The sequence below is a fragment of the Dreissena polymorpha genome, chromosome 10 (assembly GCF_020536995.1).
Source record: "Dreissena polymorpha isolate Duluth1 chromosome 10, UMN_Dpol_1.0, whole genome shotgun sequence".
NCBI classification, from domain to species: Eukaryota; Metazoa; Mollusca; class Bivalvia; order Myida; family Dreissenidae; genus Dreissena; species Dreissena polymorpha.
Window position 1 is genome coordinate 76,023,578 of NC_068364.1, and position 19,835 is coordinate 76,043,412.

At 35.3% G+C, this 19,835-nt stretch overlaps 1 protein-coding gene and 1 long non-coding RNA gene across 3 annotated transcripts; both read right to left on the minus strand.

The window, feature by feature from the left end:
• Positions 1–3,105: 3,105 nt before the first annotated feature.
• On the minus strand, positions 3,106–8,146 carry LOC127848737 (uncharacterized). Its single transcript, XR_008034667.1, has 3 exons — positions 7,955–8,146; positions 6,252–6,395; positions 3,106–3,964 (listed from the first exon to the last, which is right to left on the minus strand). It is a non-coding gene; the product is annotated as an uncharacterized LOC127848737 (long non-coding RNA).
• Positions 8,147–13,339: 5,193 nt separating this feature from the next.
• On the minus strand, positions 13,340–19,495 carry LOC127848573 (ganglioside GM2 activator-like). Of its 2 annotated transcripts, XM_052381113.1 has the most exons (4): positions 19,041–19,471; positions 17,137–17,316; positions 15,298–15,453; positions 13,340–13,929 (listed from the first exon to the last, which is right to left on the minus strand). In XM_052381113.1, exons 1-4 carry the CDS (start codon positions 19,185–19,187, stop codon positions 13,792–13,794), a joined length of 621 nt encoding a protein of 206 aa, XP_052237073.1. In that variant the 5' UTR covers positions 19,188–19,471; the 3' UTR covers positions 13,340–13,791. The 2 variants fall into 2 exon arrangements, with proteins under 2 accessions (XP_052237073.1, XP_052237074.1); XM_052381114.1 differs by lacking the exon at positions 15,298–15,453 and having other exon boundaries at positions 19,041–19,495.
• Between the last annotated feature and the right edge of the window lie 340 nt (positions 19,496–19,835).

Here is a 19,835-nt window from a genome sequence, read left to right on the forward strand (position 1 = left end):
GTGATTACATTTTATGTACAAATTTTTAAAATAAGATCGAGCTTATTACGCATATCGGAAGAGATTGTATCCATAGCTGATGTCACAAGCCAGGACGCCGTTCGTACAGATGGACATGTGTATATAGGCATGCTAAAAGCAACATGCGTCGATTGTGGCATAGAGGACGCCTGATAATAGGACACAAAGAAGTGTACATTTTAGATGGCGATGTAGAGTACATTTCAGATGGCAATGTAGCGTAGATTTCAGATGGCGATGTAGTGTACATTTCAGATGGCGATGTAGCGTAGATTTCAGATGGCAATGTAGTGTACATTTCAGATGGCGATGTAGAGTACATTTAAGTTGGCGATGTAGTGTACATTTCAGATGGCGATGTAGAGTCCATTTCAGATGGCGATGTAGTGTAGATTTCAGATGGCGATGTTGTGTACATTTCGGATGGCGATGTAGTGTTGATTTCAGATTACGATGTAGTGTATATTTAAGATGGCTATGTAGTGTACATTTCAGATGGCGATCTAAAGTACATTTAAGATGGCGATGCAGTGTACATTTCGGATGGCGATGTAGTGTAGATTTCAGATGGCGATGTAGTGTATATTTCAGTTCGCGATGTAGTGTACATTTCAGTTGGCGATGTAGTGTACATTTCAGATGGAGATATAGTGTACATTTCAGATGGCGATGAAGTGTACATTTCAGATGACGATGTAGTGTACATTTCAGATGGAAATGTAGTGTACATTTCAGATGGCGATGTAGTGTACATTTCAGATGACGATATAGTGTAGATTTCAGATGGCGATGTACACTTCATTTCAGATGGCGCTGTAGTGTATATTTTAGATAGCGATGTAGTGTATATTTTAGATAGCGATGTTATGTACATTTAGCGATGTAGTGTATATTTTAGATAGCGATGTTATGTACATTTCAGATTGCAATCCAAGACAGTGCCCATGCCCCCACCCCCCGCATCGTGCGCGTGGAAGGAGGAAGTGCCCTCAGGAACCCCACCATCTACTTCACGGTGCTATGATTTGTATGATCTAATTTTTTTTATTGCAATAAAGTGGACAAGCAAGTATTTTCTTAAAATAAAGATTTTGAAATGGCGAATTGTTAGAATGCAAATATGGAATGAATCAATTATTGACAGAATGTCTGGAATGTTTCATAATGTCTTTTTGTTGAAGTACTGGTTTCGTGTAAAGCTTACTAAATTAATTCCCGTATTTAGCAGCTGTAGACTGGGTTTTATTCCCACTCGGGTAACGTGTAAGAATATACCCGACAAGTGGGGTTTCTTCCTGGAAACTCTGTTTACCCCACATACGCTAGATATTATTTTCAACTTTTTTACAAAAAGCTGTCATCATTATCGCGGTACTATTTCATGTACGTATTCAAGTTTGTTAGTTCACAAGCGTGTTCAGTATGACAATTTTAAGATGGAAAAAAATAATTACAAACTGAAGGATTTTCAATTTTACAACATTGTTTGCTTTTAAACGATTATTTTCATTAGAAAATATTTCCCGTATATACTTGAATGGTATGAACACTTGTTTAAAGAGTGTACGTAGTTTGCAGTTTTACAAATTAATTGTAAAGAACACAATATAATTCGTGTTTAAAATGGTTTACTTGATTATAACGCTACACTGATAGCTGCAGTTTATAGTTTCATTGTTTTTGTTTTTATAATTTGAGGCCTGTCGTCCGAAGATAAGAGTTAGCAAACATATCAACTGTACAGAACAGTCTCACATGATTTTTTCCCCACCAGAGACAGCGATCATTAAATAAAAGATGATGATAATAACTTCACGACCGCATACAACCTCTTATCAAAACAGATTTGCCAGCGCCTCAGGTGGACGATTCACATATTGGTATATAATGACCGAACCTTGATGCCCGAATCTAGGCAGCCGATGAATACTCGCGACAGGCCCAGTGCCGATTGGAAGGTCTCCGACACAACTGTAGCTACATGTATAGGTTGTAGACATGGATATTCATAACAAGCCTTGTAATAATCCCTGACGATAATGCGGCTATAGGGCCGTTCGCAGGGATACTCGATCAATAACCCTGTACCCTAAAAGTCAATAAGGTAACTCACGAGATCCATTGATAATAGTTGGTTTTGCACAACATGTATTTTCAGTTCTAGTTGCCATTACTTAAGATTATTATTTGTTATAGCAATTTTCGATACAAAAGATGTATAAGTAATATTTGTCATTAAACATGATGTAATTGCAATAGTACATGTAAGTGTTCGCTACACAAGATGAGTTGGTTGTAAATTCAATAATATTCAATATTGTCGATTCACCACATGCATTGTTAGCAACATCTGTACACGCACTAGTTTGTAAGTATCAGCTGTAGGTTCACACGTTTATTGCTTTTTATTGTTGTTGTCCTTTCTCAAAATCAATTAAGAGTAGAATGAAATGGTTGAAGTAACTGTCGTGGTTTTTATATTAGCAGCTGTAGTAGTTATACTTTTAATTAATTATCGGTTTCATTATTGTTAATTTTGTAGATGTTAGTTATGTTGGAAGTAGTCGTAGTATAGAACTGTTCACAAATGCAATACGCTTTTTAGTATGAAGTTATTGTAATTAATGCTTTTTATAATAGCATGCTTCCGTCTCACGGTGATACAACGATTCGGATAGATGGCATCGTCCAAAACAGACTTGATACGACGGATGCAAGTGTCTTTCACGAGAAACAATATAGCCAACGCCACTCCGGAGGGTACAGTGATTAATTACATGATTTTTAACCAAATGTTGCTTTAAATGCCGCACTTGTCATTTGTCTACATGGATAATTAAACACTATTTAAGAAACACATACACTAAAGTGAATTAATAAAAGGACCAAACACTTTTAAGGGAAGCAATAATATAAGAAAGGCATATTCAATAGTTAGTCAGAAGTAAAAAGTAGAAGTTCACTTTCTGTCAAAATATTTTTTCAGATTTACATGATATGTGGCTCTATAATGAATAAATGACAAGTGCACATGTTTAACTGTTTACCGCTATGGAAATATATGAGAAGCAATAAGCATATACATGATTCAAGTGCTAAAAAATGTAAGAGCCAGATTTATTTTATTGCACGCCATTTTACATTTACGTCGCTGCGCAGCTATTTTACATGATCTTCATGGCGAAGCCATTTTACATATGCATCGTTAAGCAGCCATTTTTATACGCGTCATTTCGCAACCTTTTTACATAAACATCTTTGCGCAGCAATTGTACAAATGCATTGTTCCGCAGCCATTTTACATAGACGTCGTTGCGCAGCCATTTTACATTGCGCCGCGAATATAATTATGTGATCACGTCGTTTAAAAATAGATCAAATGAAATGGGTTTCAATACAAATTGGGATTTCATTTTGCCATATAACGATTGCACATCTTTAGATTAACTGTCATTTTCGATAATAAAATTCTATTATGTTTTATTGTGACAATTTAAAAAAAACACATATATTTTTTCACACTTCGTCTATTTCTGCGATTAAGTATATGCATCAAAATTGAAACCGAAGTAGTGTACGATTATTAATATGATCATTTATCTCTATAAATAGAACTTTTGTGTGGAAATAAAAGTAAAAAATGAAAATAAAGCAACAAAGAATAACATCACGGATCACTGCCAATTATTGAAAAGAACATAACGGCGCACTGTCCATTATATCAATGAATACTCTGATATATGTAATTCTTAAAAGAACAATCACAGATATTTCAATAACATGACAAGAGGAATCACAATGATCGTAAATATTGCAGTTGAACACGTCGCGCTGTTACAGAGGTCTGTGCTACAGTGACATGCGGCGGCATCGAACCCGTGCTGTGAGCCAGACGTGCATCCGGAGACAGGCGATGACAATGGAAGGCATGACCTATCAATCACTGAAATGAGAAAAACATTTAAACAAGAAGGCAATGATTTCTCTTCAGCGCTCATCTGAGTTCAGGGACGCCAATTGTTAGGGACTTTACCTGATAGAAGGTACACACAATAGGATAGGCCATACTAAACAAGACGTGTCAATAGGGGTTGGCTGCCCCCACATTACCGGTATACCTTTGTCTGATAATTCCGCTTATCAAACACACGCTGTTTGTGGCCGAATATGACTTTTGGTCTCATAGTGGATCTTGACGTTTGGGGTTGTAAGACAGGATATGCAAACGACACTCAGTCTCCTCATAGAAGACAATTGAGTTAAGTGGTCTTAAAATTGAATGGTGAATGACAAAGTAACAGGCTTGGGATTTGACCTTTAACATTTATGTTTGATCTTGATCTTTGAGGTGGGTTTTAAACACGACATTCCTTCTCCTTACGGTTTTCATTAATGTTAACTTAATATAAAAAGCATGAACGACACAGTTGCAGTCCAAATATGCCGGTATATGGCCAATTATTATTTTTTTACCCTTGTCCTTTAAGGTACGTAGGTAGACGAGTATAACACGCAAAACGTAGTCATATAATGATATTTTAAAATTCGTCAATATATGGTAAAGTTATGGCTTAGACAGGAGTTTTCACAAAAAAAGAGGAGAAAATGAATTTCGACTTCTTAGATTAACCTTGACCTTTGAGGTAAGGTGACGGTTGTTAATGAATAAATGCCGTCTCATTATAGTTGTCATTTGTGATAATTTGTTTTAAAATAGCATTATGAAAGAAGTTTTGGTCCGAAGTCATAAATATTTAGTCACACTTGTGAAGCAAATGTATTTTTGTAAAATTTGACCTGGTTACCTAGTTTTCAGACGAACGTGACCCCAAACCATTCTCAGTCAAGTGAAAATGGAGTTTTATGCATTTGCGTAAAGTATCTTCACACATTAGCCGGTGCAGTCCGCACAGGCTAATCAGGGACGACACTATCCGCTTTCATATATTTTTAGTTTCAAGAAAGTATTTTCTAAGCAAAAAACCTATTTAGGCGGAAAGTGTTGTTCCTAACTGCACAGGCTAATCTGGGACGACAATTTACGCACATGCTTTAAACCCCCATTTCACAGAGTACGGTCCATTTCAAGTTAAACAATTGAATCTAGTTTCATCACACCTAAATCTTAAATTTTCCTTCTATAGAGTGGTAACAATGTTGTTTCTAAGAATCGACTTGCTGACCTAGTTTTTTGACGCACTTGACCCGGATGTTTACTTGGTCTATATATTGTCAAAATAATCAATCTGACCAAGTTTCGGTAACATTGAATAAAAAATGCTCCCTGTTGAGCGGAAATGAGCTAGAGGTTGACAACACTGCACGCCGCACACCGCACGACGACATAACCCGGACTGAAGGTTACATACTGTCTCGCCGTTACCACTCCGTCCTTACCACGGACTGAAGATGATCACACTGTCTCGCTTTTACCACTCCGTCCTTACCCCGGACTGAAGGTGATCACACTGTCTCGCCTTTACCACTCCGTCTTTACCCCGGACTGAAGGTGATCACACTGTCTCGCACATAACCTGGGCTGGAGGTGATCATACTGTTTCGTCTTTACCACTCCGTCCTTACCCCGGACTGAAGGTGACCACACTGTCTCGCCTTTACCACTCCGTCCTTACCCCGGACTGTAGGTGATCACGCTGCCTCGTCTTTACCACTCCGTCCTCACTCCGAACTGAAGGTGACCACACTGTCTCGCCTTTACCACTCCGTCCTTACCCCGGACTGAAGGTGATCACACGGTCTCGCACATAACCCGGACTGAAGGTGATACACTGTCTCGCCTTTTCTACTCCGTCCTTATCCCGGACTTAAGGTGACCACACTGTCTCGCACAAAGCCCGGGCTGAAGGTGATAACACTGTCTTGCACATAGCCCGGGCTGAAGGTGATAACACTGTCTCGCCTTTACCACTCCGTCCTTAGATGAGCTTATAACAATGATTGTGCGCATTTGATATTTAGGAATGGCTTGAATATTTATAATAACATATTTATTTTGTTATGCGACTTTTAACGGCTACTGATGGGACCTTATACAGGACAAAATAAATATCGATGTTGACCAAAACAATTTTATAATATTCATTAATACCGGTCAGCAGTTGCATATAAACAGCAATAAAGAAGTGGCTTATCAACACGCCTTTGCGCATATTTCGGTGTTCCGGCAGGAAAGCAGGAAAGCAAAAAAGTGAAATAGTCTTTACACTTACGCTGTATGCCAACTTGCTTTCCTTTGAGTTTCAAGCAGCCTACACAGTTATCTTCCTGTACGATACCAATCGGGTTGAACGTGTCTGCACAGTTGCTGGTGCTGATAGTTGAACATACATAGCACCGAATCGCTCCGCAAAAACCTGAATTCAGAGCCGTCATTTTTAAATATTAACCTAAACTTCCATTAAGTAAATATTTGTGATAAAAAAGCTATTATGTTGTTTAACCCAGCCATTAAATGCAAAAATGGTACTCAACGAACGAATGACATATAGCCATGCGTTACGGCAAATATTTTGAATAATGAAGTTAAATCACTAAATTATTGCATATAAATTCATAACGCCGACCCATGAGAACCTTCCATTCGATTTGTTAATATCACTTTGAACTGTATTACATTGCACCCTTGTTGCTTACATAAAGCAAATAATATTTTACACATTTGTCAAATCATTTTATCCGTTAATAATTTAAACATACTAATAAAAAAAAATCCTAAAAAGAATGAGAGAAGAAAATAATTACATTTTTAAAATGAACATATATGGTTTATCGCCTGAATTTTTTTTTAAATTGTATGTATATCCCAGTATAGTGATTCTGGCAATCATATTTGATGACATTTATTCTTTTTCAGTGCGGTTTCTTGCGAAACTGCTATCTACATATTACCTATCTCAAATGAGCATATCAGTTTAGTATAAAAGTTATATTCTTAAAATCAATTAAAAACTAATCAAAATTACAATGTATTTTCGTATAATCACAAACCACTAATGTCATATAACTCTATTCAATTAATAAGTATGTTTCCCATCTCAAATCATGTGGTCTCTAAGTGAACAGAGAAAAAGTCGGATCAATAAGTGCTTTTTTTCTTTCATAAGTCGGTCATTACACGTCGGTCACTCGCCACTAAATTCGGTTAGCAAGGGGAAACACAATTTTAAGTACAAGATGATCGTGGCAAGTGTAGCGGTTGATCTTAAACATGCAAACCTAATCATCTCTGAAATAGTCAAAATTTTCACAAGTCCCATAGTATGCATACTTTTAAGGAAGTCGATTGCGTTATTTTAAGAATTTTATCCATCGAAATATTTCGAAAAATGTTCAAAGCATTTTTTGCTGCACAATTCTTCCGTTGCAGTGGCCAAGGATCTATCCAAACAAATTGAGTTGTTATGAAACCGTTTGCGACATTTAATTACGTTTCTTGTTCCTAAGTTTTATGTACTAAAAAAAAATTCAAGCTTTAAACATCCAAACAAAGGATCTATCCAAACAAATTGAGTTGTTATGAAACCGTTTGCGACATTTAATTACGTTTCTTGTTCCTAAGTTTTATGTATTAATAAAAAAAATTCAAGCTTTAAACAGATGTGAAAAGAATTTACAATATCCGTTCAATAGACTGAATAGTTGTGAAAAACACGTTGAATAAAAGTGGTTAGAATACAGAATTTAAAAAATCAATAAAAACTCAAATACTCATCTATAGCATGAATGAAAGACTTCGATATTTTAAACAACTATCAAACAAACTGAAGTATATTGCTGTCTCTGATATTGTTGTTGTTGTTGTTGAATACGGAAAAAAATATATAAAAACATATTAATAAATAACGATATCATTTCTCGTATGGCCTCACAATCACTTATCTACAAAGTAATCTACATAAAACGAAGTAAATACCTGCACAGCACACAAGTAGAACAAAAATCCCACACAACTTCATTTTCATTTTACGAGATTATTTTTTGTGTGCTCAGCTGCTACGAAGTTCTTGCGGTTAATAAAACATGTCCGTTCAAAAAGCTTTGTGAGCATGCGATTTGCGCAAGTGACATAGGAAACAAAACCATTAAGTTCACTCAAACCATGCAAATGCTACTTTAATTATTAATTGTACAGTTGACAGCTTTCCCTGATGACCAGTTATCACTAATATTCATCTAATCAGTCATATAATCCATTATAACAACTAACCTGTTACGCACGACCGATCAACAAATGCAATACCTTTTGCATTTGCCCTTTATATTTTGTATATGACGGTCGGATTGTTGCTGTAAAATAAATATCTTTGATATGTATAACTGCTTTCAGTTATCACTCATCAGCAATTAAGAACCCGATTTGAAATAAATGCATGCCGACTGAGCTACGTCGACACAAGATTGATTGCTTAAATCACGATTTCATATATATTTTTATGAAAAAGGCAAGAGTGAACAGTAGTAATGACGAAGATTAAGTAAACAATAGAGCGTAAAAATGGTCTAAAGCAGGCCCGTCTAGGCACGGACTCTAGATGATTTCTTCTAAGACCGAGGAGCCTTTTTATCTGTTTACTTATGGATATGTATTTTAAACAGGCACTAATGTGAAGTTGTTGTGACCGAGTGGTTAGGGCGATGGACTCGAAATCTTTTGGGATCTTCCCGCGCAGGTTCGAATCCTGCCGACAACGCATACTTTTTGCGACGCGTTTTATTTCTTTTCTAACGTAATTTGATTTACTCGTGAAAATATTATTTTCTATGATCACTCGTGAATTAAAATCGATAATCCATCGAATCCAACAAATTTTCTTTTTATTTTATGCTTTATTTCACAGTTTATATACATTGTTAAAGAGTTTAACTAAAGAATTTCGTTGGGAACATGACGTCATTTCGTCAAAAAAATGACGTCATTTAACATAAACAGTGAAAATTATCGATAATTTTCACTGATAATTTTCATTGTTTGAAACAGTGAAATTATCAGTTTTAATTCACTGATATTTCTCTATAAACCACCGGAAAGCATAAAATAAAACAACGTTATGGCTAAATTGGGTGATATACTGCTGAAAATTCGAATCATTCATGTTGCATTTTTATTTGTATTTCAAAAAGTAAACGGTGAATCTGTCTATTTCTTGGTATTTTTGCTGTATATAGTGTATCTATAAAAACTAAGTTTAAAATATTATTTAACTATACTATTTTGAATTTTATGACACTTTGTTTTTAACGTACCCAATTTCTACTTGGCTTAAACCACTTACATTTCATGGCGCTCTTCCATAGATAACAAGTTATAAAAAACAAATGTATGTAAAAGAACACTTTTTTCATCTTGTTTAAACTTTAAACACCTTTACTGCATCTGTATACACCAACTGCATGCCCATATTTGGAAATCTGGATGAATTATGGAACTTTCATATACCCCAGGGGTGCAAATATACTGGGCACAAGCCGAGCGTGGGGGTGGTTTAAAAAATAAGTATATTTTTTTACAAAGCACGGAAAGCCTACCTAAAAATTTGCATGTAGTTCAGTGAAATGATGCTGATTAAGAAAATAATACATTAGATTATATTTGGAAAGGTGCCCATTATGGGTGCGCTACCTTAAAGAACAGTTAAACATACATCGGGTGCATTATATCTGATATGATTGACTTCTCCGTCACCGCTAACACACTAGCGGAATCGGAAGGCAGCCTTCTCGTTGGAATTTTTAATAAAGCTAAAACAATGTACGGACTTTCATTTACCCTAAACATCAAAACTTTATAACGGCAGTGATATTCCCGTGGTGGATTACAGTTCAAGGCTTTTGGGATACAAAACATACTCGAAATGTGACACTATAGAGTTGCGTTCTAAGAAAACTGGGCTTAATGCATGTGCGTAAAGTGTCGTCCCAGATTAGCCTGTGCAGTCCGCACAGGCTAATCAAGGATGACACTTTCCGCTTTTATGGTATTTTTAGTTTCAAGGAAGTCCCTGCTTACCGAAATTCACGTTTAGGCGGAAAGTGTCGTCCCTGATTAGCCTATGCGGACTGCACAGGCTTATCTGGAACGACACTTTAAGCACATGCCTTAAGCCCAGTTTTCTAAAAACAAGGCTCTATAAATCATAGGGCGATTCGAGCTTTCCTTTGTGTTTATAAGCATACAACAAATATTGTATAAACCCGTTTATGACAAGCGTCCAGAATAAATGCCTTGGCAAACAGCGTCTCATTTGGGTCTGCGCTGTTTCCTTAAAGGAGTTTCTGTTAGAAATATTCTAAATATAGAAATAAATATACTAGACATCCATAATTTTGGAAATAAATTGATCCAATTTAGAACGATGGGAGAGTCCGCTACGCATATATGGGTTAACGGCGATGTGAAGTTGCAGACTTCTGACACAAGGCACAATTTAGGGATGATGCGCCTGTGGGACCGCCTTGTTAAGATGCCTGACAAAAGGTTAACAACGAAGGTATCTAATAGATTTTATTCGGAACTCGCGCGCTGCGGGTTTTTCCGCTTTCTGAGCGCGCGCGGGAGGTACAAACATTGTCATTAATACAGTAATGACCAGTAACGTCAATATCCGATTTGCTTCCCATTCAGTAGTGGAAAATAGGTATTTAAACGACAGTAGTGTTTCTTATAGGAAAATGTCAAAATTCAAGTATTTTGTTGTTATAACTATTACTATTATTATTAATAATTACACATAACAAATCTAACACTGATATACATGTATGCCAGACGTTTAATACTGGATTAAAGTCTAAATACACCGTTAAGATGTACAGCCACTTAAACGAATGGGACCAGTAGCTAACATCCTTAAAAGACATAAAACACAGACTTTGTCATCTGTATGGTAATGAAGAAACCTATACAAACAGCTTGGCATATGCAATACATGTATTTCTTCTGAAAAAATAGTATTCATGTTCTTTTTTTTCGGCATTCTTTATAGATATAGCTAATAAAAGTAATGTATTGTAAAGCTCGTTAGTGATGTGCCTTCTAATCTTAAGGGCTTAGTCTTTAGCGAATAATTTTCTTTAATTTTCAGAAAAAAGAAAAGCATCACAATAGAGCTTTATCAATAGACATATAAATAGCCAACTGATACGGAACGATATATTAGTTCTATTACTACGAATGGACTGAGGATAGTAAGGTTTTTGTTGTTTGGTACTTGTGTGTATGATTTTAAATATATTTGAATATTATAATATATATACGATGGAGTCAATGTCTTGGTAGTTTTGTTGGCAAACTTTCATTAAAACGGTATGCCCAGGCCTATGCACAGTATATGCAATGACATAGTTACGTGACCGAAGCTGTTTACATGTACATGCAGCATTATGTCGAGTTACATAGTATTCTTACAAATTAAACACGATCGAGATTAGTACATCTAAAGAAAAATGATTAAATCATTGTTTTTTTATCAACTAAAAACGTTTGAGCCAAAAAAGTGGCGTTTACTATTCAGCGATAAGAGAAATTATTGATTCACTCTCTTTTAGAATATTCTAGTCATCTTTTGTTTGTACCTACCGCGCGTGCTCAAATATCGGAAAAACTCAGACTGGAAAGTTCCGAATAACAACTATTTGGGACTTCTCTCACAATAAGGGCTAGAACTGCGACATTTGTAAACACATTTTTGACTCACTGAACCTCAACATCTCACTATATAGTCTACTCAGTCGGACCGCCGAATACTATAACAAAATTGACATCAACACATGGACGCAGGAAATAGACACCCAGCCGAAACTCAGAAGATATATTTTATTGTATTTCCTCGCGTTCATTAGAGGTAAAAATATACACTAGAACGACGCATAAAAGTATGGTGGACGATAGGATTTCAACATATATTGGCACAACGTTTACACGTTAATTTACATAAACTGTATTCATACGCGTCTTAAATAAACTATGGCGTACCGTTTTAGTCATTGTTTTGTCAGTTTTGTTTAAGTATAAAATACATTTGTTAACTGTTTTCGTTAGTTGTTGTATATAATAAAAGGAATATTACGCTAGTCAATTGTTCCAAGAGTTTGCAAGAATTGGCACATATTTAAATCGGTTAATTGAAATGTGGAGATGGTTTTTATTACAGAATCATTAGAGGAGCTTTTTGACGTTTTCGTGAATTGACAAAATAAAAAATGGTTTCAGATTCACACATTTTCGTTGTAGTTATGCATTTGTGAGGAAACAGTAAAACTGAACATTTACCATGCTTTAAAATATCCATTATATGCATAATTTGACGATTTATAAGTCTGAAAATAATAAAGCGTTGCAACGCGAAACGATTTAATAATTTGAAGAGTGCTGTTGGTGTCGGTATATTTTGTGACACTTCAATGATTGCTTATATAAAGTATTTGATACCTCACTGATTGTATGAGCACGGATGGCCGAGTGGTCTAAAGGTTAAAGGTTAAAGGTGCGGTTTATAGTCTGCTCCGATAACGTATGCATCTTCAGCCGACTTCGACATTAACCCCCCCCCCTCCCCGATCACATGGATTTAAGTCGTTTTACATATGGCGCCGAAGGCAGCCATGACACATTGACTTATTTCCCTCACAAGTACCCATTTATACACCTGTGTGGAGAGGAGTAAGCGTGGGATTAATTTTTTGCTCAGAAAAATCGAGTGCCCCGAGCGGGATTCGAACCAGGAACCTTCCGACTAGCATCCTACCACTGGACCACTGCCCCCACTGTCTAAGCGATAGACTTTTACTCCAAGTGTCAGTGGTTCGAGCCCAGTTGCGGGTTACTTTTTTCTTTCTTTAAGTTTATTCTCTTTTTTTGCTGGAGCTTTTTAGATCCAACGTTTACAATGATCCATATAAAGAATTTAATGACAAACTTCAAAATCTGCCAAAATATGTGAAAAGGTCCCTTAAACGTTTAAGTGACTCAAAATACCAGCAATTTTGAGTTTCTTTTAGTTACGGGAGTTTGTTATTACATGACTGTCATTTGAATTCGTTATTTTTTTTGACGAAAAAACTTTTTATTGCGTGCTAAGGAACATGCTTTGATTTTCAAACAGTGGTATAGTGTATTTTTTTTGTCTAATGTCGTGCGAGCATGTACTATTTGACCGACATGCAAGTAATATTACATTCCGAATATGTCACATTTCTACGATAATTTTTTAATTTCAAATATTTTTTGTTTCGTCTACTGTAAGGAACGCATACTTTTTTAATGTTTTGTAAACGAACACAGCAGTAAATATAAAAAGAAACATCTTGATCAACGTTGTATAAACTTGAGAAAGATATAAAATCACAGGGTACAGAAAGTTAATGCATAACTGTTTTTGAATATATTTCGAATTACTCTACAAACCGCCGACACCGTCGTCAAGTTAACATAACACGTATCTGCTGCCTGGTATAATGGCACATAAAAATCAAATAAACTGCCAATGACCAATACCAAATTATATGTATAAAATTAATTTTCAAATGAACCAAAATCATTTATTTCAATAGCATTTTTTAAAACATGTTAAACTTGAAAAGAGGCCTGATTAGTGTAAGTTATTATGGAGAAATATTAGCGCGCGGAAGAAACAACAAAACAAGCCTTTACGAAACAATTGGTTTGTAATAGCCAAATATCAGATCTTAAAATAGTTAAGGAGGAAACTCGGCATCAAAGCGCTCTTCATATCAGTGACGTACAGAGGCGGACTCCTACGCCACGGTAAAATAGAGTTCCATGCACGCGGCCTGTGTGCCACGCATTGAAACCTCAGCCTTTATCTGGTAATTTCCGCTTGGGATAGCTACAGCAGGTGCTGTCAACTGTGTCTCCTTCAGGTTGTAGGTGTTCTGTAATGGAAACATACATTAAAACTTGTTTAATTTTAAAGAATGAATATAAAAAACATATGTTTATAAAAGAGCATTTTATCAATTATTTGTTGTTGCTTTGACTTGTTTTTAGTAAAATACTCTCCGATTTCATAGAGTTTTGCTGGGACCTTAATTCAATATCAACTCAATTTTGGAGCCCTTTATAATTTAGTTCATCATTAAATGGGATCAGCACAATATTTGTGTGTCTTTGTTACGTAATTTGTGTTTCTAATAGGATTGATAGATAATTTGACAAATGTAACGGTATCAATTCACAGGTCATAACTTGGTTTTACTATAAAACATCTACTTGTTAGTGGCCGCTCTACGTAAATATATATACAGTAAAACTTCTATAACTCGAGGTCGCACGTAAAGAGTCGATTTAAATTTATCGAGGTTTCATAATATTTTCTTACCGTTATCCTTAGTTGAAAGTAAGAACAAAAATGTCAGAGGTATTTAAATTCATGGTCATAAATACAGTTCAACTATAATAAAACTCTAAGCAAGAACTATTAAATGCCATAGTTATATGTGTTCATGGCTCAACACATATTTAAAGATTGAAATTCAGAGCATTACGTCACACTAACTACAATAGTCTCGTTGACAAATGTGGAGCAACCATCCCCTTTATCCACCCGCGGCCTCAACAGAGTTTGGACACTGCCATTAAATATACAGCGGTGCAAATAATACGAAGGGACTGTGACATTTGTTCCAGTCAATTAAGGTATACAAGTTATCTTATCGGCCGATAGTTCATGTAAACAAAAGAGACATTAAACCTTATAACTCAAAGGTGTACATAGATACAACATGGGAAACATATTATATTCGGTATACAATAAACATATGCATGTTTCCGATAATATATGGAATATTTAAGGCGAAATGCTTTTAACCATAACGCCAAAAGATTGCTGATATAAAATTCCTCTTTATAATTATATTTTGCATGAATTTGCAAACGCTTACTACTCGTATTATTTCACTAGCCAAATCACTTTGTAACTGAATACGTGCTCTTAAAGTGAGATACCATCGATATTCAAAATAAAACCCAAATTGAAAGATATGGTGTTTACTTTAAAATCTCTTAACCCATTTATGCCTAGCATCTAGAAAAAAGGCCTTGGCAAACAGCATATACCCAGATGAGACGCGGCGTATCATCAGGGTCTGTGCTGTTTGCAAAAAGGAATTTATGTAAGAAATATTCTAAATATAGAAATAAATATACCAGACATCCATACGTTTGGAAATAAATTGATCCAATGAGAAGAATGGGAGAGTCCACTAGGTATAAATGGGTTAAAACATTTCCCGATAGTATACCGCTGCAATCGGACAAGAGCAATCAATCCCTATCTTCTTCAGTTGCTCCGGGCAGTTGTTCTTATATCGAGCCAAAATGGAGCACAGATCATCGAAATGGTATGTTCTGACGTGGATGTAGAATAATAGAATCCACTTGTACACATACACCTGACCCTGTAAATAGGAAAAAAAATACATTAACCCATTTATGCCTAGTTGACTCTCCCATCCTTCGAAATTGGATCAATATATTTCCGAAATTAGGGATGTCTAGTATATTTATTACTAGACATTATTTATATATTATTATTATATATTTATTATTTCTTACAGAAATTCATTTAAGCAAATAGCGAAGACCCTGATGAGACGCCGCATCATGTTGTGTCTCTTCTGGGTCTACGCTGTTTGCCAAGACATTTTTTTCTAGACGCTAGGCATAAATGGGTTAATGTACCCTTAAACAGAACATATGCAAAATGAAAATATTTTGTTGTTCTTCGATCCAAAACGGTAAAACGTCCGCCCAAAGGCAAACGAAAACTGGCTAAAAAATAATGATTTGACAAAAATTGACCAGTCAATTAATAAACACGCGCGCCTTAGAACGAAAAGTAGTGCCTTATATGAACATCTTTTGAGACGCAATATTATTACAATCCCATTATGCGTATGCGGATTAATGAAACAACGTCACAAAACTTTATCGACCGCACTCAGTATGCACATATTCGCCCCCTGCATTGAAACTATTCTATATGGAGACAACACTCATGCCTACTTAACCAATACTAAAATACCTTATGCAGTTCACACATTCATTATTAATAGTAAGCGATTTTTTTTAACGATTTGGTTAGTAAACATATGTTTCAGAACGACTCTTAACCCTCTTTTCTATCGTTGCACCAAACAAGTCTTTCATAACTTCTGTTATTTTCTCCCCAAACCTGTTCCACTCTCTCTTCTAAACCATTAAAACGTCAACCTTTTACTAGTTTTTTTTTCACAAATGAAACTACACTCGGAGTTTCTTTAATGAAACTGTATTTATAAAGGACGAAAAACTATATAAGACCTGTCTTTCGTTCTAATCCAGTTCAAACATGCCCTTTATATACATGGTGTAGTATATTAAGATTCAATGTAAAAATGTTTATTGTTTGAAACTAATAACCATCAACATAACACATCTGTTTAAACAAACACTTGAATTAGATCCGTGAAGCAAATACCATTTGACCGGATAACGGTAATGAAGTCAAAAGCTCACAAATAACGGGATATATTTAATATGACAAATCGACATCCGTCTTGTTTAAATAACGCGTCAATTCACTGGCTGAATTTCCCTTTAAAAACGGACACACAATCGATGCAGTCAGTTTTTCATAGACTTTTCCCGGAATGAGCTTCATACCCCCGTATATAAATGCAAACATAAATACAACTATCACTATAGGTCAAACTATATAAATAAATATTAACATCTCAACGTAAATATTTATTAAATAAGAATATAACATATTTATACATTTATATTTAAATGTATATCAAGTAATAAGCTTTTTTCAATTTCCTTCAATTAATGCGTGCAGCATGGTAAATGTAACATAGATTGTCTATTGTTGATCTTTAAGCGAGATACGCGATTATTCCACCATTGACACATGAACTGGATTGCAAAGAAACGCAGGATGTGGATGTGTGGCATACGTTAAACATTCTTGTATTTCGATCCTACGGTATTTCGATCTTTGGAAAACGTAACATGGGAATCATGTTCGTGTATAACTTATTTTCGTGGATCGGTCTTCGCGCGAAATCAACACACGTGGATAAAAAATTGTAGCATACCATCAGTGGAGCACTCAGTAATTTCTTCACCGTGAAAACAGATGCCACATTGATTGGTCCAGGGAACTTCAGTTGGGCAGGTCCCAAAGACAGCGACTGGATGTTCACAGCTGCCGATGGTGAACCGCAGTCTTTCCAAGAGAAGCCATCTTTAAGGTCTGACTCTGTCTTTGTGAGGTTCTACCAAAGCACATTATATGTAAATATTGAAAAGGCTTATAAAACATATTTCGTATTTAAGAGACTTGTTAACAGTTTTGTAAAATTACGATTTTCAAAATATTTTTTAAAGATTAATTTAAACAGAATGCATACATTTTGTTTAAACAAGCGTAATAACACTCAGGGCTAGATTACTATTTAAAATGGAGCTCAGTGTAAAGTATGATCGTTATTCGAATTCTTAACAAACTAAGCTAAACTCGATAATATTGAGAATACTTGCAGAACTAACATATAGTTTATAATCAGCTAATTAGTATCAAACCAAGCGAGGCGTACTGCTTACACACTAGTTAGCTGATGCTTCCATGGGTCCTAGCTTAGAATCTGACTGTTTAAATGAGCTAAGACTACACGTATTTTGAAAGGTCTAGAGTAATTGTGTCTTGTTCTGAGAAAACTGGGCTTAATTTATGTGCGTAAAGTGTCGGCCCAGATTAGCCTGTGCAGTCCGCACAGGCTAATCAGGGAGGACACTTTCCGCTTTAATGGTATTTTTAGTTTCAAGGAAGTCCCTCCTTACCGAAAATCAAGTTTAGGCGGAAAGTGTCGTCCCTGATTAGCCTGTGCGGACTGCACAGGCTAATCTGGGACGACACTTTACGCACATGAATTAAAGCGGGTATATACGATTTTTTAAATGTGTTGATTTGTAATATATTGATAAAATATGTTACAATAACACAAAATATGCAAGAAAAATTAAACATTAAAGCCTAATTTCATAAAATGCAGCAAAGACAAATTAGCGCCCCGAGCCGATAGTGACGTACATATTTTCCTACAATAACCGAAGCATTCGTCTTTGTATTATAAACCGTTAAACTACGAGGGGTGTTCCAAAAGTTCGTGGATTTTCTTCATTGAACAGAAACGTTACACGTGGGTGTGCGCATTGTGCACATGTTTAAATCTCTGATATATTCTTATTGTTTCCATGATATTTGGAGAGTAGATTTGGAAAGGACGAAATATTCTTAACATGCTATTTGTTTGTCCATTTATGTTACCAAATGAAAGTTAAAGCGAAAATCCACGAACTTCTGGAACACCCCTCGTAAGTTTAGATGCACATCGTACATGTATGGTATACATGCTGGCGAATTTGGCTGTACAGCCGTTTTCAATTTCAGAATTAAATATCTGGATTATTTCGCATTTTTCGACACATGTTCTTCTTAACTTTTATTTTAATTTATATTGAAATATATATATAATAAGTTTTTTACACAGTTTATATAAATTCATAAATATTTGACAAAATCGTATATACCCGCTTTAAGCCCATTTTTAACAGAACAAGACACAATTAGTGAACATATTTCCTAATAAGACTATTTTGAACAGTAAAGAGTAATTAAGTAAACAAATTTCGTGATATAAAACTGCCCTCTTTACTCTATTTTGTTTTAGCCAGTCATACCGATAAAACCATTCATATATAGTCGACTACAGCATGTATAGGAAATTGAATAATAATTTAAACCAAAGGCTGTTTTTCTTTGAAAAAAATACGCAAACTTTTTGCATTCTCCAAAAAACCATATGAATGTTCATTTTGATAAATTATTAGCCGAAAATAAAATTGGGTTTAATGAATTAAAGAAAAAATGTTAAAATCTTTTACGGATTTTCTGTAAAAAATACCACTGTACAGAATATTATATATATACATTTGGTACCTTTTTGTGAATTAAGTCCTTCCACATGGACAACTCTAGCGATGTGTCCTTCGACTGCGAATGTGGAATTTCAAATTCACGAACATGTTTCCTGGAACCCTGGGCAGAAGCGATGAACAATACCACACATAGGATACTAGTCTTCATCTTGTTGTCCTTTCTTGATGTGTAATCGTCTCCGTAACGAAAGTCGAATTAAGACGGAAGTTTATAATTTATAATTCAATGTGTCTACTATTCGTCGCTTCTCGACTTAGCAATGCGTTTTGAGGCAAAACAGGATGGAAAAAAGTATGTTTTCGTTGCCCAAACTTGAGCATAGCGCGCCCTCTATGAACATTTTCAAACGTTTCCTGTCGTATAGGACGTAGTTTTTGCCTTTAATAGTATTTATTTTAATTGTTTAATACTTAGAGGCCGGATTCATTTAATAATTACACACTGTCGTCTTAATTTGTATCCTATTTACATATTCGGAAGTGAAAGTTGAAAGCACTTGACAACATATGGAAGACATCAGCTTACAAATATTCACTGTCTCTTTTAGATTCGATTGTAATTTAACGTTTAACACTGTGCGTTAAAAAATATTCAGCATGAGTGTTTCTTTTTTTTCTTCCTGTTATAGTAGAGTTACCATGGTGTTATCTAGTATCTAAACGAACCATGAAACTATTTAAGTATTTACTGCTAACTGCTAACATACATATTGCCTGATTGCATATATTTAATTAATTAAAAGATCCTTATGTCGATACAAACGTTGAAATGATGTATCGTCATTAGCAATATTGT

Excerpts from the sequence above, each read along its gene's own strand:
- LOC127848573 (XM_052381113.1), bottom strand. The coding sequence starts at position 19,187 with ATGAAGACTAGTATCCTATGTGTGGTATTGTTCATCGCTTCTGCCCAG. Across the intron at positions 17,317-19,040 it reads AGGACTTAATTCACAAAAAG|AACCTCACAAAGACAGAGTC; the intron begins GTACCAAATGTA and ends GTGCTTTGGTAG. Across the intron at positions 15,454-17,136 it reads TACTGAGTGCTCCACTGATG|GGTCAGGTGTATGTGTACAA; the intron begins GTATGCTACAAT and ends TCCTATTTACAG.